The 25,902-nt window shown below is 34.1% G+C and overlaps 1 protein-coding gene across 1 annotated transcript in view; it reads right to left on the bottom strand.

The window, feature by feature from the left end:
* Positions 1-25,902, bottom strand: part of LOC136034043 (maestro heat-like repeat-containing protein family member 1) — a 109,390-nt gene that overhangs the window by 66,352 nt on the left and 17,136 nt on the right. Inside the window, exons 4-7 of the mRNA XM_065715119.1 lie at positions 23,816-24,239; positions 15,159-15,310; positions 10,744-10,989; positions 5,070-5,148 (exon numbers count right to left, since the gene is read on the bottom strand). Of these exons, the coding sequence (XP_065571191.1) occupies positions 5,070-5,148; positions 10,744-10,989; positions 15,159-15,310; positions 23,816-24,239 (901 nt within the window). The remainder of the gene's footprint in view (positions 1-5,069; positions 5,149-10,743; positions 10,990-15,158; positions 15,311-23,815; positions 24,240-25,902) is intronic.

The raw sequence follows: 25,902 nt of genomic DNA, 5'->3' as shown, positions 1-25,902 counted from the left end.
ACTCCCTTCACTCAATAAAAATTGCCAAATGGAAAGCAAGTCCGTGAAGTCAGCACAATACCTTAAAAATAACATTACAATTCTTCCCAGCCTCCTTAAAAACGAAACGTTTTTCTTTAGAAAATGTAGGTAGTTGTTCCATGCGCATTAAAAATTTTGTCTATAATTCTCCTTTCGATGCTAAAAACAATCTTTTTCTTTTAAAAAAGGGCACCAAAAAACTAGGAAGAGTCAGTATTATTTTCAAAATCATTATGTTCTAATAGTATAACTCTGTACATAACTATAACTCTACATTAAATAGTGGTATAAACTATATATACATATATATATATATATATATATATATATATATATATATATATATATATTTATATATATATATATATACTTATAAGATTATAAGATTATACAACTTATATAAGATTTGGGGGTGATTTGTACAGGCAAATTATGGGAATTCCCATGGGGGGGGGAATGCCAGCCCATTTATAGCTGACTTGTTTTTAAGTCAACTAGAATATAAATATATGATGGATAAGAATAATCCAATTAATTTAAAACATGCTTTGTCAAATAATAAAAGATATTTAGATGATATTTTGGTCTTAAATTGTAAGAATTTCATTGATATTTCTAAAAATATATATCCATCAGAGCTTATTCTTGAGCCTAGTCATGGCGCTAGTCATGAAGATTATTTCTTAGATTTAAATATTAATATTTGTGATAATAATAAATTAAGTTTTAAAATGTATAATAAAACGGATGATTTTGATTTTGAAGTGATTAGTTTCCCATTCCCTGAAAGTAATATACACTCAAATATCACATATTCAGCGTTTTTCTCACAGTTACTTCGTTATGCAAGGATTTGTAGTAATTATATTGATTTTAAAAATAGATGTAAAATCTTAAGCCAAAAATTGATATCAAGAGGTTTTTCTGCAAATAAATTAACTTGGCAATTTAAAAAATTTAGTTTTCATTATAACGAACTTTTAAATAAATATCAAAAGAATTATCTAGAAATACTTAAAGAAATTTTTAACTACTTTCGAAGGTTCGAGAAATGTTGTCACAGCGCCATTTATTTTGAATTGTGTTTCTAATTGAGCGGAGTTTCTAAAAAATTAGCCACGTGGTAAAGATGAATTCTATAATTGTTCATTCAGGTTTTTGCAATGTGTTAATATTTGTGATTTGGTAAAATCTATAATATTTAGTTTACCTATTGTTGCTAAAGGGAGGGATATATTAACAGGATAAGCTTGTTTTGGTTTTACTTGGTTGTTTTACATTTGCTTTTTTTTTCTCATAGGCATGTATTTTGGGGGTGATACCTGACGCGGGGATGCCATGGATATTCTGTGGTAGCCACAACACTGTGCTGGGTAGAGAATTTAGAGTGGCGAAACCCTATATAGGCCAGTGTATTCTCCTGATGAGCCCTTATGTTGGGTGTTGCCTCTGAATTATTTGTCTATATTATTTTTTCTATTGTTTGGTAAATGACGACTTATACTTATTGACGACATGACTGCCTGTCCATGGATTATTCTTTATGGTTGATTGTGTGTGGCTATGCTGTTTGACCTATGTGATTGTATGGATGAGTAGGGTTAAGGCCTCATTCAAGTGCTGGTCTATATTAATCACTAATTTAGGAAAACAGTCTTCCTTTTCTCCTTCTGTCTCTTTTTTTTTTTTTTTCTTTTTTTTTCTTTTTTCTTTTTTTTTCTGTGTTTGTGCTGTAGCATTGGTGATTTCTCTTTTCATGATATATATATATATATATATATATATATATATATATATATATATATATATATATATATATATATATATATATATATATATATATATATATATATATATATATATATATATATATATATATATATAAGATTTTAATAAATTTTATTTTTATATTTTATTCAAAATATATTTAATGCGAGGGTCGACTAGAAATTAACCTCCGTTCATGCGTAGCGCAATAATTAGTGAGAGGATCGTCTGAGGAGATCTCAGGAAAAAAAAAATCCTGATAACCGTTGATTCACGTGGTACGATCACCAATTCAGAATCATACAGTGAAACGTTGAAAAGTCTACGAAGGACAATCCAAAACAAGCATCATGGTCTTTAAGCAATGTCAACGCTTGCCTTCGCCCAGAACAAATGAACTCTAAACCGTTTTAAAATGGGACGTTTTTTACCATCCCCCCTACGACTCAGAGCTAGCCCATATTGCCTTGTATATGTTCCCCTAAATGAGACGGAGGCTTGCGTCTCAGCGCTTCGATAACGACAAAGAGCTTCAAAAGGTCGTGACAGGTCGCCTAAATTTTCAAACGTTAGATTGTTATGCACAGGAAATTTCAAAAACAGCTGTTAAAAGGTATGAAATCCTGCTCTGAAAAGTTGAAAAGTAGAAGAAGGATAATCTAAACAAAGGCCATGGTCCTTTGAGAAAGAAGTGGTAGGCTTTTTCTTGTCAGTGATGATCTGATGAAAAAAGTTGATGAAAAAAAGATTTTTAATTTCAAACAGAGATGTTTTCACGTTCTTAATTGATAATTTTTTTCAAAACAAACATTCATTGCAAATGCATAAAATAAAGCAAGATATTGGTCCCCACAGAATCCCTATGGCCTGTAAAGGGGGGGGGGATAGATATAAGTATAAAAGATGGAATTTAAGACTTTTCTCCATTAAGCTAGTTATAAACGTTTAGTTTGGCTAAAAAGAAAAAAAAAAACATCGACAAACAAACACACGTTATAGGTCAGTGTTTTCTATTTTTGTAGGGAAAGGAGGGGCATCCTGAGAGAAGGACTTTACATAATCAGTTCGGTTTCAGTGAGAAAAGCGTACAGGATGACAGGTGTAATCAGGAGTGGGATGAACAAAAGATGTATCAAGATAATGATTCCAAATTCATGTTCCTTATACTTTGATAAAAGCGTACAGCCCCCTCTCCCTCTTAATTTTTCTTAAGGGTCGTTTTCAATTTACAAAATAAAATTTGTTTATGCCTAAAAACAAAACCTTCATGCTATTCTATTATTGCCAACTGAAAGCCTATTCAACTTCATATCAGACTCTAACAAATATATGAAAATACAATAATACAGTAGCATGAGGACCGCAGAAGACAGGCCGTATTATGTGAAAAAAATAAATTAATCATAACTGACAACAATTAGGGAGTATTCAAAAAATATGAATGTAAATAACAAGCAACGCGAATATAACATTAAACTCTACTCCTCAGTGTCTAATTCACTAAACTTTTGGCATTATCTTCCATAGTATTTTATGCAATAAAAACAAAGAAAGAGAGAAGGAAAGAAAAAAGAAGAATTAAAGGGAGACGATGGAAACAGAAAAAGACGAATGTAAATAACGAGTAAAGAAAATAAAACAATAAGCTCTACTCTTCAGTATCTCGCTCACTAAACTTTTGGCATTCTCTTTTATACTGTATATACAATAGAAAGAGAGAGAAGGAAATAAAACATTAAGCCTTTCCTCTTACTATCCCATTTATTAAACTTTTGGCATTATCTTTCATAGCGTTTAAGCAATAGAAAGAGAGAGAAGAAAAGAAAAAAAAATAAAGAAAGAAGGGAAACAGAAAAAAGATGCATGTAAATAACAAGCAAAGAAAATCAACCAATAGACTCTACTCTTCAGTGTTTCATTCACTAAAATTTTGCCTTTATCTTCCAGAGCGTTTAAGCAACAGAAAGAAAGAGAGAGAAAAAAGGAGAATTAAAGAGAAAAGAGGGGAACAGAAAAAAGATGAACGCAAATAACAAGCAAAGAAAATAACAAAAGACTATATTCTTCAGTGTTTCATTCACTATACTTTTGGCATTATCTTCCATAGCGTTTAAGCAACAAAAAGAAAAACGAGAGAGAAGGAAAGAAAAAGGGAGAATCGAAGAAAGAAGAGAAAAACAGAAAAAGATGAACGCAAATAACAAGCAAAGAAAATTGAACAATAGACTCTACTCTTTAGTGTTTCATTCACTGAACTTTTGGCATTATCTTCCATAGCGTTTAAGCAACAGAAAGAAACAAAGAGAGAGAAGGGAAGAAAAGGGGAGAATCAGAGACAGAAGAGTTGAACAGAAAAAAGATGAATGCAAACAACAATCATAGAGAATAAACTTTATACTTTTTTTTACTTACTGTCGCATTCACTAAACTTTTTGCATTTTCTTCCATAGCGTTTAAGCAATAGAAAGAAAGAGAACAAATGAAAGAAAAAGGGAGAATTAAAGAGAGAAGAGGGAAACAGAACAAAGATAAACGCAAACAATGATCATAGAAAATAAAACATTAAATTTTTCTCCTTACTGTCCCATTCACTAAACTTCTGGCATTTTTCTCAATACAGTTTTAAGCATTAAAAAGAAAGAAAGAGAAAGAAAGAAAAGGGAGAATTAAAGAGGAAGGGGGAAGACAGCTTCGTTCCTAGAAACAAGGACTAACATCTGGAGCTTCACTCATAAACTCTTATGTCTATAGGAGGTTGAAAGTTAACTTACAAATGAGATGAGGTTAGCATTGGCGTGAAACCCCAAGCTAAATGTGCGCGATTAAGAGAAATTACAGAAGAAATGAAATTCACAAGACTCTAGTTTTCAATATTCAGTTGGATGCGGCCCCATTCCCCTACAAGCACTAGAATGAAGGATTCCTATAACAGCAAAGTAGCCAACGATCTCGAAAGACACACAAAATGAGAAATTACCTGAAAATATAGAAAAATCACAAGAATTTCGGGGTTTGAAAGGCTACAAAGGTCTAAACCTTACTCCCCTGCGTAAATACCTGATCCATGCTCCCAATAGGGAATTTCACCATCATCGTGTGTGATCACTATTACCTCTTTTAAGGGCAATATTCCTTGAGCGTTTTTTTTCTAATTTCTTTTAGGGTAGAAACTGAAACTAGTAACTAATAATTTACTAATTAACTAATTTGCTAATTGAAATTAACTAAATTAATTACGTTAAGTAAATTGACTAATAATTTAATAATTAACCAATAATTACCCAATATTTCGTAGCATCGAAGAATTTCGTAGTGATTCTGAACTGTATCTGGCTGGTCAAAGTCGTGACCTGCTGACACCTAAAACAGGAGGGAAGAGGTTATCTTAGACGAAATGTATCGCGATATTGAACATTTTCTATGGTGCTCGTGTACGACTATACAGTGAATGCCGATTTTGAATCAAGCCTATTTAAACTAAGCTAGTAGCGACAATATAAACAATAAAACCAAATCGATGCATGAAAGGAAATAGTAAATGGATGGAAACAAAATAATGGAAAAAGGAAAACTGAATTCTCAAATGTACTTTTTGAACGTCAGAAGTTACAGAACAAGAAAAAAGATAAATTAAAGATAATAAAATTAAAAGAAAGCAGAAAAAGCAAAGAAGATGAAGAAAACAGCTAAAATTAATGCAGAAAAAGAATTGAAGCGGATGAGATTAAGAGAAATTAAAATAGAAAGCAATAATTGGGAATTCAACTCAATTAGCTAAGCTACTCAGTTTTGCAAAAAAAAGTTTACTTAAATTAAAAGTCAGTCCATGTTAACCCCAAAAAAAGGAATAGTGAGAAACGCCATCAAAATAATACCAAAGAAAAAGTGAATATGGGTTAGGTTTTGTTTCTAATATTAGTAAAACTTCACTTTTACTACTATTACTAACAACTCACCGCAGCAACAAGCCACCTGAAGCAAACACAGCTAGGCATGCTCCTCCTCCATCCTAATCTGTTCAAAGCTTCCCTCCTTTCACCCTCATGGGAAGTTCTTATTTCCTTAAATATTTTTTTATGACATCCTCCCACCCCAAACGCAGACAACCTGCTTTCTGTTTAGCCCTAGACAGCTGGCCGAAAAGGACGATCTTTGGCAATCCGTCATCCTTCATTCGCAGAACGTACCCTAGCCATCTCAACCTTTCTCTCATTACAGGCCTAGAAAGCGGGATTGAACCACACTTTTCGTACATTCTACTGTTTGAAATACGGTCAGTCAGCCAGGTACTTAGAACAATCCGTAAGCAATTTCTCTAGAAAACATCTAGAAAATCTTCGTCCACTTTCCGGAGCGAACAAGCTTCAGAACCATAGTTGACCACTCATCACTGTAGCTTCCAATATTCTAACCTTGGTTTGCAGACTTAACTTCCTATTCATCCAAACTTTTTTTTTAACTGTGAAGAAAACACCCTGAGCCTTGACTATTCTACTTTTAACATCTTCACTGCTCCCACCTTCATTACTAATAATACTACCTAGGTAAGTGAAGCTGTCCACTCGATCAATGCTTTCGTTACACAGTGTCACCTTTTCATATTCACTTCCGTTTCTTGTTCTCTTTTTGCTCGTTTCTTTCAACTTTGTAAAAAAAAAAGATAAGGGATAATGATCCTCTACAGCTGTTGCTGCTGCACAGGATGTCGAATCAGCGTTTCAGTTGCAGGGTCTTTTTTACAGGGACATGTAGCAAGCCTGTCCCCCAGTATACCTTTGTAAAGGATGAAGACTGTCAATTACGACATTCTTAACCAAGATGTATGGAAGACTTAGCCTTCTAACTTCCACGTGCCACATCAAAATATTCGCGGGAGGTAGTTGAGAGGTTGCCATTATCGATGGGCTCACGCATTTCTTCTTTCACAGTTGACGGGGTTGTTAAGGGAATGCAGGACAAAAAAGCTCTTATTAAGGCCTTTGCTAAAATGTAAAATCTTGAGAATGAGGGTAAAGAGGTCTCCGGCTTTCTTTCTCACGAGGATACAATTTTCGACTGCCTAAATAATTTATCTCCCAAAATTGTGGAGATTATTGATACTACCAAATCCTTTGACACAGACAAAATTCCCAAAGTCGCCTGAAGCGCAACGTTACTGAGTTAGTCACACCTGGATTATCCCTGTTGCCACTTTAATTTTTCTCTGGATCCTATCCTTAAACATGGGAAACCACCTGTTTTGTCCTTCTCATCAAACCGGACGACATCTTGGCCAATAAGTCTTCCCTCCAGCAAAAGTCTACAAGACAGTCTCCAATAGAACACAATAACTTAGTAAACAAGCTATTACGCCAGTTAGCCCTAAGGCTCAGCATCAGAAATGGATCGAGTTCTTAGCTCAGAAACTTGACTAAAAGGAACTGTCATTCGACAATTCAACAGCTTTGAAATTCAAAGCTGGGACCTCTGAAATTCAATTGGCACCAGTCAAGAGGATCCAGAATTTGGTTATCAAGGCAGGGAATAAACCACCAAACACCCGATCCCCCTGTAATGATAATGTTTGATATGGCTTGAATAACTCCTCTATAAGGGCATCTACTCACCTCCTTTTAAGAAGATTTACCATTTTAACATGGCGACAAGATAAACATGTAACCGTACGAATTGTACTGAAAACCCGAGGATGAAACACATCGACGCCAATCGGGGTGGGAGGAGGAATCACCCCATTAAATTCCCCCCCCCTAGATTTCTAAAAAAGTCTCTCTGGTATTTTCATTGAAAAAATCGAAAACAAGACAAAACTGCCCCGTCCCCAAGATTTTGAAAAATAAATTCCCTAACCCCTTCCCCCAAAAATAATTCATGAATATGTGCCACTGGAAACACATGGGCAAGGATACTTCAATACAGCTTTGTTAGGCATTGCACATGCATCTGTAGCCTCATTCTGAGGATGTTAACCCATCAAATCCACTGGTTGATTTTTTTCAAACGAATGGTCAACAGATGCGCAAAACATAGAAATTAAAACGAGTCAAAGAATAGTGGCATATGGGACACTCATGATCCGCCCTTTCCAGCAAAGGGTGGTACCAAGAAAGCTATAAATTTGTGTTTAACCTATCAGAGAAGTATGGTATGAATTTCTAGTATCATATGACAAAATGGATTCTCACAAGTAAAGGCAGTTTTCTGTAGCTACCGTTGTCTGACCAGTTTTGTTTTTTTTTTTTTTTTTTTTTTTTTTTTTTTTTTAGAACGTAATTTACGACGACTTATTTAAACGATTTCAGAAAACCATCATGAAGCACAGGGTTGTAATATTAAAAATATAATATTTGACACAAAATATGTCTGTTTTGCGCAAAAACGCATCGCTCTGAATCCAAACTAAAGCGACGAGATAACTAAAAAGAATATAATCCTCAAGCTATCCTATTTGCCAATGAAGGCAGATGGCTATGATACCTATAATAGATCCTGTGCATAATTCGGCAAGTAGGGGGGACGAAAGCGATAAAGGCAGAGATGTAACGGAATACACTTAGAAACAAACTAATACTAGTATAAATGACTCTAAAATCAGCACTTAAATTGTATGCTTCTGCAAGGCATGTGCGACCCGTTTTATCGAGGCCGATACCTCCACTTCAAAAAAATACCAAGGATTGTATAATCGTTCTACAACTTATCCTATTTCTATATAATTCTCATACTTTCTGTGTATTTGTAGAATTTAAGAGAGAACAAACGGCTACAATTTAAATAAAACAGTTTGAACAAAAAAAAACTTTAAAAAATAAAATCCGAATATGTCAAAGACAATTAAGTCATGATGATGGAATATTAAATTATTTGATATTCTTCTTTATGTGTTTTGTTTTTGTGTCTCTGTGTTTGGGATGGCTTCCCACTCCCCTTCTGCCCGATATTTAGTTGTTTACTTACCATTGTTACTTCTCTTTTGTGTTTCTTTTTTCTTTTTACTTTTTTTTTATTCTATTTTGTTTGTTTTTTACCGTGTTAATTTTTGGAATTATTAGTATGATGAGATGTTGACGTTTTTCTATGTCTTTGTACAGCCTTATGACCTCTGCTCTCTGTTGGGGCATAATATTGTTTTTGTATTTTTTAAGTTGAATTAAGAAAAAGTAAACAGTAAACAACAGAGACAGTCTTTGTCATTTCTGTGTGCTTATTCAGAAAATTTACGGTGATCGCAGGTTTTTGGAGGTTATTAAGATGTGTTTCATTTGCTTGTTTTTTGTTGCTTTTACATGTTTTTTTCTTTGAGTTGCATTTAATTTAATTCAGCTTTAAATTTTCTTTTTTTCCCACAGGTTAAGGCTCCTGGACGTGGAGTCAAGAAATTCGGATTTTTATTGTTTAAAGTTTGTTGTTGTTTAATGTTTTTGTTTGTTCCACTGTTTTATTTAAATTATATTCGTTTTTTCCCTTAAATTCTGTAAATGGAAAAGTAGTGTGGTCTAAGAAATTATTTCTGTGAATTTGCCTCCCCGCTCCTGAACTTTCCTTAAACGTATAAAAAGAACTACGAACGAAACAAATAATATTAAGAAAAGGATAAAACAAACGAGGATATTTTTCAACCAGTAAATAAATTTTTTAGACCACATTGGCTATGCATGAAAAAAGCAGAACGAAGTTTACGAATAACGTATTCACATAAACGTATCTAACGCAAACACAGATCGTTCATTTACCATTTCTTTTTATCGACAGTATGAGTATTAAATAAAGTATCGATCCATCTATCTATTTATTGACAGCATGAGTAAAGCATCGCTACATGACGCCACGAAAAAAGCAGAAAGAAATTGACGAAAAATTTATTCACGAAAACATATCTAACGATCAGCACAGACCCTTCATAAACCTTTTCTTTTCATCGACAGCATGAGTACAATATGGATACACGACGTACGAAAACAATAGAACGAAATTTAGGAATATCGTAATCGCAAAACCGTACCTAACGATGAACACAGATCGTTCATAAGCCTTTCCTTTTCATCGACAGTATGAATATAGTTTGGATACATGACGTACGAAAGAAACAGACCGAAATTTAAAAATAACATATTCACAAAAACGTATCTAACGATGAACACGGATCGTTCATAAACCTTGACTTTTATCAACTTTATGAGTACAGCACGGCTGCATAGCGTACAAAAAAAGCAAAACGAAATTTAAAAATAACATATTCACAAAAGCATATCTAACGATGAACACAAACCGTTCATAAGCTTTATCTTTTTATCGACAGTATTGGTAAAGAGCAAACGAAATTTGCAAATTAAGTATTCACGAATACGCATCGAATGATGAACGCAAGTCGTTCATATACCTTGCTTTTATATCAAAAGTATAAGTACAGCATGGCTAAATGACGTACGAAAAAAAAATGAAATTTACGAATAACATATTGACAGAAACGTATCTAACGATGAACAAAACCGTTGATTAACCTTGCCTTTTTATAAACAGGATGAGTACAGCATGGCTACATAACGTACAAAAAAGCAGAACAAAATTTACGAATAACGAATTCACGAAAATGTATCTAACGATGATATTAGATAATTAGTATTAGTTATTAGGTTTTTCGACTATGCTGAATAAAATGGCTATCTCAGAATTTTGATCCGGTGACTTTGGAAAAAAATTTTTTATAAACTTTTACATCATGTTATATCATTCATATATCATGCCTTTTATCGGCAATATGAGTACAGCATGGCTACATGACGTACGAAAAAAGAAGAACGAGATTTACGAAGAACATATTCACGAAAACGTACTTAACAATGAACACAGAACGTTCATAAGCCTTGCCTTTTTATCAAAAGTATAAGTACAGCATGGCTCAAATATAAAAAATGGCTACAGTAGAAAGCGCAGTAATACAAAACTTATTTTTCTAACCTGATGAAACAATGTGCTCAGCAACAGCTCCCATACAGGCCCACCCATTTCAACACCAAAAGTAGGATGAGCAGATAAGCCACCAAGTGTTTGAGAAAGGCATCTCGTCACATTTAAAGCTGGAACATGCCCACTTTTATATAGTCCAAGAAGATTGTGCAATAATTTGGGGCCGTATTCGACCAATCGTACAGGTGGCATCAGTTGAGAAATACAGCCAACTGATTCCAAACAACACTGGCATAGCTAAGAAAAGTGAAAAGCTTTTTATATTATAAAAGTGAAATTTATATAACAAACCAAAGGAAAAGAAGTGAGAAAAATATTTACATTCCTCTTAGTACAATAGCCTGCCAAATCCACTGAAATAGCTTAACATTCAGCTCCCTATTCAAATAGCTTGCTATAGCAATCGTACTGAGATATTTTCTATGCTCTACAGAAAAAAGTATATGCAGAAATATACAAACTGGGCACAAGTGCTACATATTCAATCAACATAACCAAAAGTGAGCATTCAGTCAACGAGTCCAGATTGAATATATGATTTTAATAAATTACATGATTTTAATAAACTTTAATTGCTTAATTTACTGTTTACTTTATTAAATTTACTAATAAAGCATTTTCAAAAGTTTCTATGTATATTTATATTTATTTTTTTACCAAAACATTTAATTATTACTTGAAGTTCGTTGATTTTTATGTAATGGCAAAGTCATTAATCTGTCATTAAAAAAGTCATTAAAAAGTCAACTAATCTCGGGTTCACTCCTACGCAAGCGTCGATTTTTCGAAGCAACTATCTTTAATCAGTAAACTGAAGCTACGGGCCTTTTTCGAAGTAAATATACCCTCTGGGTTCTGTTATGCTTGCTATATATATATATATATATATATATATATATATATATATATATATATATATATATATATATATATATATATATATATATATATATATATATATATATATATATATATATATATATATATATATATATATATATATATATATATATATATATATATATATATATATATATATATATATATATATATATATAGAAAAGCCTATGTTTAACTATTATTTCAAAGTCTTTGATTTGTATCGAACGGTGGAGCCTACAATAAAAAGCTATGAAAAGATCGGCTGGTCTGTCTGTTGGTCCAGTTTTAAATACTCCAGCTACTCATCGAGGTGTCGAAAGTGTCGAAAGTGTGTCGAAAAAGTATACACTCGTAAGTTATAAATACCTATTTTTTTCTAATTTTCCTCTCCCTTTAGCCCCCCAGATGGTCGAATCTGGGAAAACGACTTTATCAAGTCAGTTTGTGCAGCTCCCTGACACGCCTACAAATTTTCATCGTCCTAGCACGCCCAAAAGCACCAAACTCGCCAAATCACTGAACCCCTCCCCCAACTCCCCCAAAGAGAGCGAACCCAGTACGGCTCCGTCAATCACCATTTGCTTATTCTATCCACCAAGCTTCATACCGATTCCTCCACTTCAAGCGTTTTCTAACGTTTCCCCCTCCAACTCCCCCCAATGTCAACAGATCTGGTCGGGATTTGAAATAAGAACTCTGAGACACGAATTCCTTCTAAATATCAAATTTCATTAAGATCCGGTCACCCGTTCTTAAGTTAAAAATACCTCAATTTTTTTAATTTTTCCAAATTAACACACACCCCCCCCCAGCTCCTCCAAAGAGAACGGATCCGTTCCAATTATGTCAATCACGTACCTAGAACTTGTGCTTATTCTTCCCATCAAGTTTCATTCCGATCTCTCCACTCTAAGCGTTTTCCAAGATTTCTGTTTCTGTTTCCTCCTCCAACCCCCTATTTTGCGGGATCCAATACGAGTCGAAAATGGAGCATCTGAGACATAAGATCCTTCTATATATATAAAGTTTCATTAAGATCAGATCACCTATTCGTAAGAAAGAATACCCCAATTTTCACGTTTTCCAAGAATTCCAGTTTCCCCCTCCAGCTTCCCCCAATGTCAAAGGATCTGGTCGGAATTTAAGATTAGAGCTTTAAAGCTCCTTCTAAATCAAATTAACAAGATCCTTCTAAATATCAAATTTCATTAAGATCTGGTCACCCGTTCGTAAGTTACAAATACCTCATTTTTCCGAATTATCCCCCCCCCCAACTCCACCAAAGAGATCAGATCGGGTCCGCTTATGTCAGTCACGTATCTTAGACAGGTTTTTATTCTTCCCATCCAGTTTCATCCTGATTTCTCCTCTAAGTATTTTATAAGATTTCCAGTCCCCCTCCCCAACTGCCCCCCAATGACGCTGGATCCGGTTGAGATTTAAAATAAGAGATCTGAGTTACGAGGTCCTTCTAAATATGAAGTTTCATGAATATCCGATCACTCCTTCGTAAGTTAAAATTACGTCATTTTTTCTAATTTTTCAGAATTAAAACTCTCCCCCCCCCCAATAGAGCGGATCCTTTCCAATTATGTCAATCGCGTATCTAAGACTTCTGCTTATCTTTCCCGTCAAGTTTCATCCCGATCCCTCCAAACTAATCGTTTTCCATGATTTTAGGACCCCCCAGACTCCCCCCAATGTCACCAGATCTGGTCGAATTTAAAATAAGAGCTTCGAGACACGATATCCTTCTAAATATCAAATTTCATTGAGATCCGATCACCCGTTCGTAAGTTAAAAATACCTCATTTTTTCTAATTTTTCAGAATTAGCCCCCCCCCCCAACTACCCAAAAGAGAGCGGATCCGTTCCGATTTTCCCGCCAAGTTTCCTCCCGATCCCTCCACTCTAAGTGGTTTCCAAGATTTTAGGTTTCCCCCTTCCAACTCCCCCCAATGTCACCAGATCCGGTCAGGATCTAAAATAACCGCTCTGAGACACGATATCCTTTCAAACATCAAATTTCATTAAGATCTGATCAACCGTTCGTAAGTTAAAAATACTTCATTTTTTCTATTTTTCCGAATTAACCGGCCCCCACTCCTCCCCCAGATGGTCAAATCGGGAAAACGACTATTTCTAATTTAATCTTGTCCGGTCCCTGATACGCCTGCCAAATTTCATCGTCCTAGCTTACCTGGAAGTGCCTGAAGTAGCAAAACCAGGACCGACAGACAGACCGACAGAATTTGCGATTGCTATATGTCACTTGGTTAATACCAAGTGCCATAAAAATACAGTTCCCTCAGATGACTACCTAGGAAAAAGATGGAAGATTCTCTAGGAAAAAGATGGTTCACATTATGAAGGGTGAAGCTGAGTATCACAACTTTTTCCTTCTCAAGATCAAGGAAAGTGAGACAAATATGCAAACGAGTAATAAACGATACCTCAACGACAGGGTCATATCCAGGATTTTTGTTCGGAGGGAGTATTTTTTTTTCGGTGGGAAGAGGGTTACACAAACTTAAGTAAACATAAAAAATTCGTTTACATGCCTCTTTGTTACGTTTTACAGGGGGAGGGGGAAGGGGAGGATTCTAACCCCCTGCAAAAAAAATTAAAAAACACAAATTTTTTTTACGTTTTTACAATTCCGAAAAAATGGAAGGGGGTAAACCCCATACCCCCACCCTCCCCTGAATAAGACCTTGCTTACCGACCTGAACATTAAATTTTAGTTTACTCGTTCTTCTACAAGATTTTTTTACCCTTTTTCAGATTTACCCCCCAACCTCCTGTTTTGTCGGGATCGTAAAAACGTAACTCTTGTTCTTTAGGAAAAAATGGTTCTAACTATGAAGGGTGAAACCGGTTATCATAAGTTTTTTTTTTATTCCCAAAACTAAAAAAAAAGTTAGACATGGTTTTATGCAAATAAGTAAAAACAATACCTTAACGACTAGAGTGTTAAATTTTAGTTCACTCATTCTCCTAAACAATATTGAAAAAATCTTGAAAAACCCATTCTTCCGCAAGATCAGAAAAAAATCTACCAATCGACAAAAAACGAGCATCTACACTGACAAATATCGTACTGAGAGATCTAAATTTGCTCCGTTTGTGTCGATAGCTAAGTGCCGGGATACTCATAAGGATCTCATTGACAAATTTATTTCTATCCTATTGCTCAAAAAGAATCTTAAACTCTATTCAGTTCAGAATTGTCTTTAATCTAGGACATATCAAATAAGATAAATTTACTGCCAAGTTTTGTTGCTCTGGTTATCAATAATATATATTTAGTAAACATGAAATTTTGAAACTTAAATAAAGAACCTGGGCTAGCTGTCGTGTTGTTTTATCATTAACTTTGGATTTATCTTTGTACTGTAGTGTTGTTTGTTATTGTATCCTTGTCTAGGCCTAGTTTATTTAGCTCGTCTTCCCAGTTTACCCGTCAGACCCATCCTCCTCCAGTCTACCAGGTGCTGTGAAAAAAGTAGAAAAAGTTTATATACTTGAGTGTGCTTTGTTTCCATCCAATAAGTAAAGAGGGTTTCAAAAGCCATTGCTAGTTCCACAGCATAATAGTCACCTTTCACATTCTTGTCTGGGGCTCTATCCATATTGTTAATATAGTACAGAAGCGCTTCACTCAATCGGAATAATACTATAAAATAATGATATAAATTATAGGAATTATACATTAATCAATCTCTAAATGAAGTAAATGGTTATTTCCCCAAGAAGTAAAAATACACAACGACCCCGCAATCCCAAGATCTGCCCCAAAAACTTCACTACCCAGAAGTCGAAAACGTTTTGCCTAAATATATTTCATAGGATTTTGGAATAGCAACACGAAAACAAAAATTATTGTATATATATATATATATATATATATATATATATATATATATATATATATATATATATATATATATATATATATATATATATATATATATATATATATATATATATATATATATATATATATATATATATATATATATATATATATATACATCTCTTGAACCTAGTCATGGCGCTGGTCATGAAGATCATTTCTATATCATCTATATATATATTATATATATATATATATATATATATATATATATATATATATATATATATATATATATATATATATATATATATATATATATATATATATATACATCTCTTGAACCTAGTCATGGCGCTGGTCATGAAGATCATTTCTTAGATTTAAATATTAATATTTCTGATAATAATAAATTAAGTTTTAAAATGTATAATAAAACGGATGATTTTGATTTTGAAGTGATTAGTTTCCCATTCCCTGAAAGTAATATACACTCAAATATCAAACATTCGGCGTTTTTCTCACAGTTACTTCGTTATGCAAGTATTTGTAGTAATTATATTGATTTTAAAAATAGATGTAAAATCTTAAGCCAAAAATTGATATTAAGAGGTTTTCTGCAAATAAATTAACTTGGCAATTTAAAAAATTTAGTTTTCATTATAACGAACTTTTAAATAAATACCAAAAGAATTATCTGGAAATACTTAAAGAAATTTTCGGCTAATTTCGGAGGTTCGCGAAATGATGATGCAACGCCATTTATTTTGAATTGTGTTTCTAATAGAGCGAATTTTTTTTTTTAAAATAGCCACATGGTAAATATGATTTATATAATTGTTTATTTCATTCAGGTTTTTTGCAAAGTGTTAATATTTGTGATTTGGTAAAATTTATCATATTTAGTTTACCTATTGTTGCTAAAAAGAGGAATATATTAACAGGATAAGCTTGTTTTGGTGTTACTTGGTTGTTCTACATTTGCTGGGTTTTTTTCATAGGCATGTATTTTGGGGGTGATACCTGACACGGGGATGCCATGGATATTCTGTGGTAGGCACAACACTTGACTGGGTAGAGAATTTAAAGTGCCGAAACCCTATAGGCAAGTGTATTCTCCTGATGAGCCCTTGTGTTGGGTTGTTGCCTCTGAATTATTTGTCCTTATTGTTTCTATTGTTTGGTAAATGACGACTTATACTTATTGACGACATGACTGCCTGTCCATGGATTATTCTTTATGGTTGATTGTGTATGGCTATGCTGTTTGACCTATGTGATTGTATGGATGAGTAGGATTAAGGCCTCATTCAAGTGCTGGTCTATATTAATCACTAATTTAGGGAAACAGTCTTCCTTTTCTCCTTCTGTCTCCTTTTTTTTTTTTTTTTTTTTTTTTTTTTTTTTTTTTTTTTTTTTTTTTTTTTTTTTTTTTTTTTGCTGTTGCATTGGTCATTTCTCTTTTCATAATATATATATATATATATATATATATATATATATATATATATATATATATATATATATATAACATATGTATATATGTATATATATATATATGTATATATATATATATATATATATATATATATATATATATATATATATATATATATATATATATATATATATATATATATATATATATATAAAGTGTATTACAAAAATACAAAGTAATTTTGAAATAAAATAAAAGACAAAATAAAAGACTTAACATAGGAATTCACTCATTCACTCAACCATTGGAGTGAAGATTAGCAGCCGAGAGATCTCTGATCTGGACTTCGCAGATGGCGTTGTTCTTCTCGAAGAAGCGAAACTGCGACTGCAGCTGCTACTCGACGCCATAGAAGAAAAAGCAGAGAAAACGGGACTTACAGTAAATGTCTGTAAAACAAAGAGTATGGCCACATCTAACTCCCCACTGATACTAAAATGCAGAGATAAAACAATTGAGCAGGTCAAGAAATTTAAGTATCTCGGGAGTTGGATTGAACAAGAGGAAAATTTGACAAGCGGCATCAGCTTTTTGCAAGTTGAAACCAGTCTGGCGCAGTAGTAAATACTCTGCGCGCTTGAAGCTCCACCTCCTGAATAGCAATGTGATGTCCATCCTCCTCTATGCTAGTGAATGCTGGAAACTAAACACCCAACTGGAGAAATGTGTCCTAGCCTTCGAAAACATGTGTCTTAGGAGAATCATGAACATATCATGACAGGAAAAGGTCACCAACATAGAAGTTCACCGACGAACCGGTCAGCCATTGGTTACTGACCTTCTGAAACGTAGGAGATGGACATACCTTGGCCACGTCCTCCGTATCCCAGAGGATCGACTCCCCAATACAGTATGAGTGGCACCCCGAGGAGAGGTGAAAAAGAGGTCAACCAAGACACACCTTACGACTACAGTACGACTGAGACCTGAGTAATGCGGAGATGTCTCTTCAACCACATTGGGAGGACGCCATGGCTGCAGCTATGTGACGCCCTATGCGCCACCCCTGGCTCTGGAAGATCTAAGGTAAGGTAAAGTGTCTGATCAATAACTAGAAAAACACCTGAATATTTTAAAATTAGTTTTCTTTTTTGTCCGATTTAATCAACAAAAGTTTTATTTTATCTCTCACTTCAGAGTTATAATTGTCTCCTGGAAACAAACTTTTTTTTGGCTCAACTCCTAAAATGCGCATCTCTAATTCGTTCCGACATATAACAGTTTCTCTGTACTATTTTTAAATTATTTGAGTCAGTTATTTCGGATAAAATTGTTTCTAAATGTTTTGTCCCACCCCATCAGTTTGGTTACCAAAAAGGTATTAGCTGGGAGCAAGCCCTTTTGGCTTTAATGAATGTTCTTGTTATCGCAGAAAGAAGTAGATCCCATATTATCCTTCATGCTTTAGATGTTGCTCGAACTTTCGACTCTTGCATTTTTTCCCCAAGTTATACTTGAAGAGTATAACATTTTTGCATAGTAAAATGCCTTCTTTATATGTACACTAACCTTAAGGCGAAGTTAAAGAGGGGATCTTCCCCTTTTGATGTTTTGAAAGGAGTCCGTCAATGTGGCCTTACCTCACCGTTTTTGTTCAATAATTCTGTTTTACATGCCCAAAATTCTGTTAACTTTAGCTGTATTTACCGTTGATTTAATTTGTCATTAATGACTTTTGCAGATGGCGTTTTGAATTTAAGCCGTACTTTTAATGGATGTGAAAACGCGTTTCATCAGCTTTATAATGAATATAAAGATATTGGGCTTTCTTTCAGAGTAGAAAAAACTATTTTTGTAGCTTTCAATTTTAAAGAGTCAAATTACCCTACTTTGTAACCTCAAGTCCCCTTTTCTCAAAAATTAGTTTATCCTGGAATGCCTATTGGAAAAAATATGAAAGAAACTGTGAAATTATCCCTTGAAAATTTGAAGAAAAAACTGAGAATTACTTATGCTTCAGTTGTATCTAATATTAAACACATAGATAAATTAAATCTTGCAAATTTTATAATAGCCTAGTTGTACCTCACCTCCTTTCTCTCTGTCCGGTTGGGCAGTTTTTTAGTGAACCTCAGAAACTATCTGTTCGTAGAGTATATTTTCATTATACTAAATTCCTTCTCAGCTACCCTCCTTGGACTAGAAATAGCTAATTAATAAATTCCGCCTAGTTTCGCCTATATGTGTTATTGATAAAATGCTACATGATTTTCGTTCTTTTATGTAGGTAGTTTCTCATCCATGATCAGCATTATTTATTTGATTTTTTGTTGGTGTTGATGTGTATTCACTTGTTTTTGTCTTATTACGCCATCTTAAGGGTGTTTCGCCCTCTTATGAATAAAATTAAACTGAATTGAATAAATGAAGAGGATTAATATAAAAAATCCTGAGATCGGAATTTGAATGGGGACCAGATATAAATGGAAATGAATGGAAATATGAAAATGTGTTTTTTCAAAAAAAGGAAAACGAAACGAACAAACTGAAAAATGAAAAGGGTAGTGGTGAGCTTGTTAAGGGCAGGGATAATGCTGAGATTGATTAAGTGACTATGGGAGAATCTGCTGACCCGACACAACAGAAAGTCCTAAAAATGTATACTACGACATTCAACGTTAATAGAAAAAGCCCACCAGAGTCATTAGGCCATAGAGTCGAATGTGACGAGGACCCTCCACATGTGTTCACCATTGGCCTCCAGGAAATGGATTTGAGCATAAAAGCGCATTTTGAAATATCAGGTAAAGAGGAAGAATGGCTATAAGCTGTTTTAAAACAAATAAATGAATAAAAGCACAATTATAAATAATGAAAAGAATATGAATGGTCGGTATTCTATAGGCTATTTATTATAGAGACACCCTAGCACCTCATGGAGTTTCTCTAAAAATTAAATAAAAAAACAAGTTTTTTCAACTGAAGGTAAGGAGCAACATTAAATCTCAAAACGAACAGACATTATTACGCATATGAAGGGGATTTCCCCCTCCTTGACACCTGGCTCTTTACGCTAAAGTTTTAATTTTGTCCCGATTCTGTAAGAATGGCTCCTGAAACACAATGATTGCTTAATCAGAACAATAAAAAGCTTTTTTAAAGTACTTCAAAACTTTAGCGTAAAGAGCGAGGGGTTGAGGAGGGAGAAACCCCCTTCATCTTCGTGATGATTTCTGTTCGTTTTAAGTTTTAATGCTGCTCCTTAATTTCAGCTGAAAAATAAGTTTTTTCATTTAATTTCTATTCGTTTTTTAAATAATGCCAGGATATCTGGTCCCAACTGCACCGGAAATTTCCTCTAGACAATTCAATCCAGGTTAAAATTTAACCCGGATAGTTACTCTTAACAACTCCACGTGCAAAATTGAGACGGAAAAGAGAACGCAAGACGTTTAAAAAGAATTTTGTATAAGAATTCTGGCAAATTATCCTAGTATAATTTCCCCTAACAAGTTCACTTCCTGGAAACCTTCCCCATGGAAACTCCCCCGTGGAAAAAAAACAGCAGAAAATTTGCCTCCCCCCCCCTACCCGAAAACCTATGCATACTTCCTAATAACAAATACTATGCGTAAACAATGTCCAAATTTTATAACTTAAAGACCTATCCCTTAGGGCTGTGGGAAGGGGGGGGGGTCATGTTATACCCAAAGGCATAGTTATTGGGCATTTCGACTTAGATCAACAAAATGACAACCTCAAAATTTTGATCGGACGATTTTGGGAAAAAAGGGTGAGGGGCCTAATTGCCCTCCAATCTTTTTGGTCACTTATAAAAAGCACTAGAACTTATAAGTTCCGTTCGAGTAAGCTTTCTCACCATATTCTAGGACCACTGGGTCAATGCGATCACCCCTGGAAAAAAAAATAATAATAAACACGCATCAGTGATCTTTCTTCTGGCAAAAAAAAGAAAATTCCACATTTTTGCAGATAGGAGCTTGAAACCTTTAAAGTAGCGTTTTCTGATACGCTGAATCTGGTGGTGTGATTTTCCCTAAGATTCTATGACTTTTAGGGGATGTTTCCCTATTTTTTCAAAAATCAGGCAAATTTTCTCAGGTTCGTAATCTTTTATGGGTAGAACTAAATTTAATGAAATTTATATATTTGAAATCAGCATAATAAGCCAAATCTTTTTATATAAAATTGGTATCACAATTCCGTTTTTTAGAGTTTCAGTTACTATTGAGCCGGGTTGCTCCTTACTTACCACGAACTGTTTGAAAATAAAAACAAGGTTTTGGGAAACAATGGGCAACAAAGGGAGTGTCGGTATACGCCTTGGTCTCCATAACACATCAGTGTGTTTTGTCTATTGAAACCTGGCCGTGCACATAAAAAAATACAAAAAAAGAAACAAAAATTTCAAAAATATTTTAACAAAAATGAGGTTTCCACCAGAGGGTACAACAATCAATCAACAAAAAATCATTTTCTGGTTTGAAGACCTCAATCAAAGAATCAATTTTCAAGGAGAGATCGAAGGACAGGCAAAAGAGTATTTAAAAGGTAAATTAATGTAAAGATCAATCGTTGCCACAGCGTGTATTGAACTCGAATCCTTCAAAATTGAAAGAGAGTACACTTTATCCACTATACTGAGGTAGCTTCTAATAAGAATATACCATACAGTTTATGGTGTTTGTGATAATATGTGTTAAAAATTGTTCCATAAAACTCTGGAGCAATTATTCATGGTTACAGTGGTAGCTGAAACCTCGTAAGATGCAAACACGTCCAATAATAACAAAAACAATAGCCCAAAGCTCCTAAGAAGTTTTGTCATATCGAATAGCAAGGAACGAACTCTAGCCCATATAAACTAAAATATTAGAGTAAACTGCATTTTCTTACCGCAAAGAGTTAAATAAGGGATGGTTGTATTTTATTATGAATGGGGATAATGTAAGTTTTGCTTATATAAAATTGAACAAGGTTACACTTATATATAGAACTGAAAACTAGTATATCGTGGTTGTTGCAGTCTTATGAACTCTAGCCCATAGTAATTGAAATATTCGTTTGACAAGATAATATAACATTAGCTAAACTATTGTATCGTCTTATGTAGAGTTATATAGTCTTATTAAGTGCTATATACTCTTATATAGTGTTATATGCTATATAGTGTAAACACTAGCTATAGTAAGGAGAATGGTTGCAGCAGTATCTGCAATCTAGTAAAAGGCAAACCACGCCCCATAGTAACCGAAAGTTGAAAAGTTCGTTTTAAAATTTTCATTATATTAAATTGCCGTGTTTGCAGCGGTAGTGAGGCAATAGAACATCATACACAGTTGTTTAATTGCTCATTATAAAAAAAAATTACTATTCATAGTCGCTTTGTAATTAACGAAAAGTAACATTTAAAATAAATTGAAAATAATGGAGTTAAAAAATAATAATAATTGATTTCATTACACAAAGGATCGATATAGCTCTATAAATTCGGATTTTGTAAGTTACAACGGTATTATGGTTGTAGAGATTGATTTGCACTAAATCAAAATAAGAATCAAGTATCGAAAGATTAATAGCACCAAACTATGAGTAACTATTGGCAGTAGTATACTATTTTAATCTTAAACAGTTTAACAGCTTACGAATTAAAAAAGCAACTTTGAACAACGCGCTTTCAACATGATACCTAAAAGGCACTAAAACACAGAGATGTGACTTATAAAGATACAACATGAAAGGGATTACATCTTGGAGCCTCTACCAATTCAGCATTCGTTTCTTCAACCTTCACATTCACATCCAATGTCATCTTCACAACGACCATATACGAAACAAAAAACTTCAAACACACAGTTGAAATAAGAACCAACTACCCCACGATTACTGCACCATACTGTCAGCATGGTCTATATACTATTTTAACCTGAAGTGTCCTAAAGCTTACCGGTTAAAAATGCAATTTTGATAGACGTACTTCCGACATGATTGGTCAAAGGCACTAAAACACAGAGATGTGACTTATAAAGGTACAACATGATATGGGTTACATCTTGGAACCCCTACTTACATCTACTGCACCATACTGTCAGCTATTTTAATCTTAAGATACTATTTTAATCTTAAGAGTCCTAAAGCTTGCCGGTTAAAAATGCAATTTTGATAGACGTACTTCCGACATGATTGATCGAAGGCACTAAAACACAGAGATGTGACTTATAAAGGTACAACATGATATGGGTTACATCTTGGAACCCCTACTTACATCTACTGCACCATATTGTCAGCTATTTTAATCTTAAGATTCCTAAAGCTTGCCGGTTAAAAATGCAATTTTGATAGACGTACTTTCGACATGATTCATCGAAGGCACTAAAACACAGAGACGTGACTTATAAAGGTACAACATGATATGGGTTACATCTTGGAACCCCTACTTACATCTACTGCACCATGCTGTCAGCTATTTTAATCTTAAGAGTCCTAAAGCTTGCCGGTTAAAAATGCAATTTTAATAGACGGACTTCCAACATGATTGATCGAAAGCACTAAAACACCAAGATGTGCATTTTACAGGTAAATAAGAAATGTGTTATATATTGAAAACCCTGCCAAAACACTCAGAATTCGTTTCCTCAATTTTGACTTCACAACCAACATCTTTCTCACTATAAAATCGTATCTCAACACAACTATTTTCAACTATAATAAGCAGCATACCGTCAATAAACATGTTCACAACAAATATAACCATTTTAATATTAATGTATGACCATTTTAGCCATAATAACCTAAATACAGCTTTCCTTGATAACCTATTACAGCTTAATCATCTTAATAAAATCTAATAATATAATATGACTCACCATTGGAAAATGCAACTTTGACAGATGTACTTTTAACATGATGCATCAAAGGCACCAAAAGACCAAGAAGCGACTTCAAAAAGGGTACAACGCCATAAGGATTACGTATTGCAACGCCAGCCAAAACATCGAGCATTGATCCAGTGGGCTGCATGCCAGGCTGAAGAAGTTCTAGATAAGCTGCCATTAAGTTCTCGCAATCAACTTTCCCAATAAATACGAGTATTTCTACGCATGATACTTCGGTTTCTGGTTCTGTATCTTTTGTACGGGTTAGCTCCCCAATGGCAAGTTGAATTAATGGGTTAAATGTAGGAGAAATGGGAACCAGTTCTTCAGATGCTTTTTCAGTTTTACTTTCAACATAAGTCTCTAGTATATCACGAATGCATTCTAGTATTTTCTTCCTTATTTGGAAGGCAGCCTAGAAAAAAAAAATTAAAAAAACAGAAGTGTAAATATTACCACGAACGTCCGAAATCTGGTTAATGTCGCCATTCACCGGTGAATGTCCTAAATTCTTCTTTTTTCCTGCTTGGGTTCAATTAGCTTTGCGATTTAGCTTTTTCTTAAAGTTAGGTTACGTTAGATTAGGTTATGATAAATCTGATTATAAATATTAGAAATGGGATAAAAACCCTACTTGAGATACTGTTAATGTACTTGTTTTTCAAATGCTTTACCTTTGACACGAAAATTATGTGTGTGTGCTTTGGCAATGTACAAGAAAACAGCACCTTTAGATTTAGAGTAAACTTAGATATAGCTCCACGCCCTATTTTTGGATGTGAAATAAGGTATTTGTTTTTGACGAAAAAAAATTATAGTATGATTAACACTAGGTTTAGTTTTGTTTAAAAGTTATATAATAAAAAATAGAAATTATTTCACAGTTCACTGGTCAACAGTGAGCTGAAATCCTTGTTTTGTGCTAAATGTTGCATACTGTAGTCATTTGGGACATCAGTCCATACTGTAGTATATTTCTGACATCAGTGTTTAAGTTTTGTCATCTCGTCAACTGAACCAGATTTCTACCATTTCATCATCTTCAGGACCATATTATTGGTAAAACTACTGAAGCTATGAATCTTTACCCATCTAAATGTTGTAAATCTAAATGTTGTATCCAACTCTAGCTGGATCCAATGCAGTGGTATTTTGTCAAATCCATTCCAGCAAATGCAGGTATTCAGGCGAATCTGACTTCAGATTTGTCACTCCATTCATAAGTTGTAGGCCCTACTAAATTAAAGGAAAACTCAACTTTCTTAAATCTTGAAACCCTCTCCCCCTCGCCCTATTTGAGATAGGGTTTGTGATACCAGAACTTGATATGAGCCCTAATCTTATGCATCTTTGGTCTAGTTTTCATTCGGGTCCGTTGCTCCATTTGCAAGTTACACTAAATTAATCAGAAAACTTAAATTTTTCAGGAATTAAAACCCACTTCCCCTTGTTATTATTGAGCTAGGGTCTTTATCTCAAAATTTGATGTGTGTCATGGTCTTGGGCCTCTTTGGTTCAATTTTCATTCAGATCCATCACTCCATTCGTAGGTTAATCTGAATTAAACGAAACACTTTTTTTTAGCAGGTAAAGCCCTCTCCCTCTGTTATATTTGAGCTAGGGTCTTCATCGTTCAACTTGAGGTGTCTCATGATCCTTGGCACCAAATCTGGCTATCCAAATTTTCATCCAAATCCAGCCAGCGGTTCTCCCCGTATAGTTGATTACACAGACGGATGGACGAACAGATTTTGCAACGTCTTAGGTAGCCATATTGGTTCGTTGGATTCAAAAAAAGAAAAAGAATAGCATATCATCATCCAGGCATCATCACCTATTTGGATAGTGGAAAATATCCATCAAGATAGGTTTTTGAGATCTATCTTTCTGTCCGCTCGTCTGTGCAATCGAGTATAGTGGGAGAACCGCCAATCAGATTTGTATTTAAAAGTGTTAATTAGGGCGAGGGAGCTTTAAGTGTTAAAACAAAATTTGAGTTTTTCATCTAATTCAGTGTAACTTGCGAGTGGAGTGATGGATCTCAATGAATTTTGAACCAAAGATGCCTAAGACCATGA

Source organism: Artemia franciscana, chromosome 12 (genome assembly GCF_032884065.1).
Source record: "Artemia franciscana chromosome 12, ASM3288406v1, whole genome shotgun sequence".
Taxonomy (NCBI): Eukaryota; Metazoa; Arthropoda; class Branchiopoda; order Anostraca; family Artemiidae; genus Artemia; species Artemia franciscana.
Note: the sequence above shows the minus strand (reverse complement) of the source record. Positions and strands in the feature narration are given on the sequence as shown.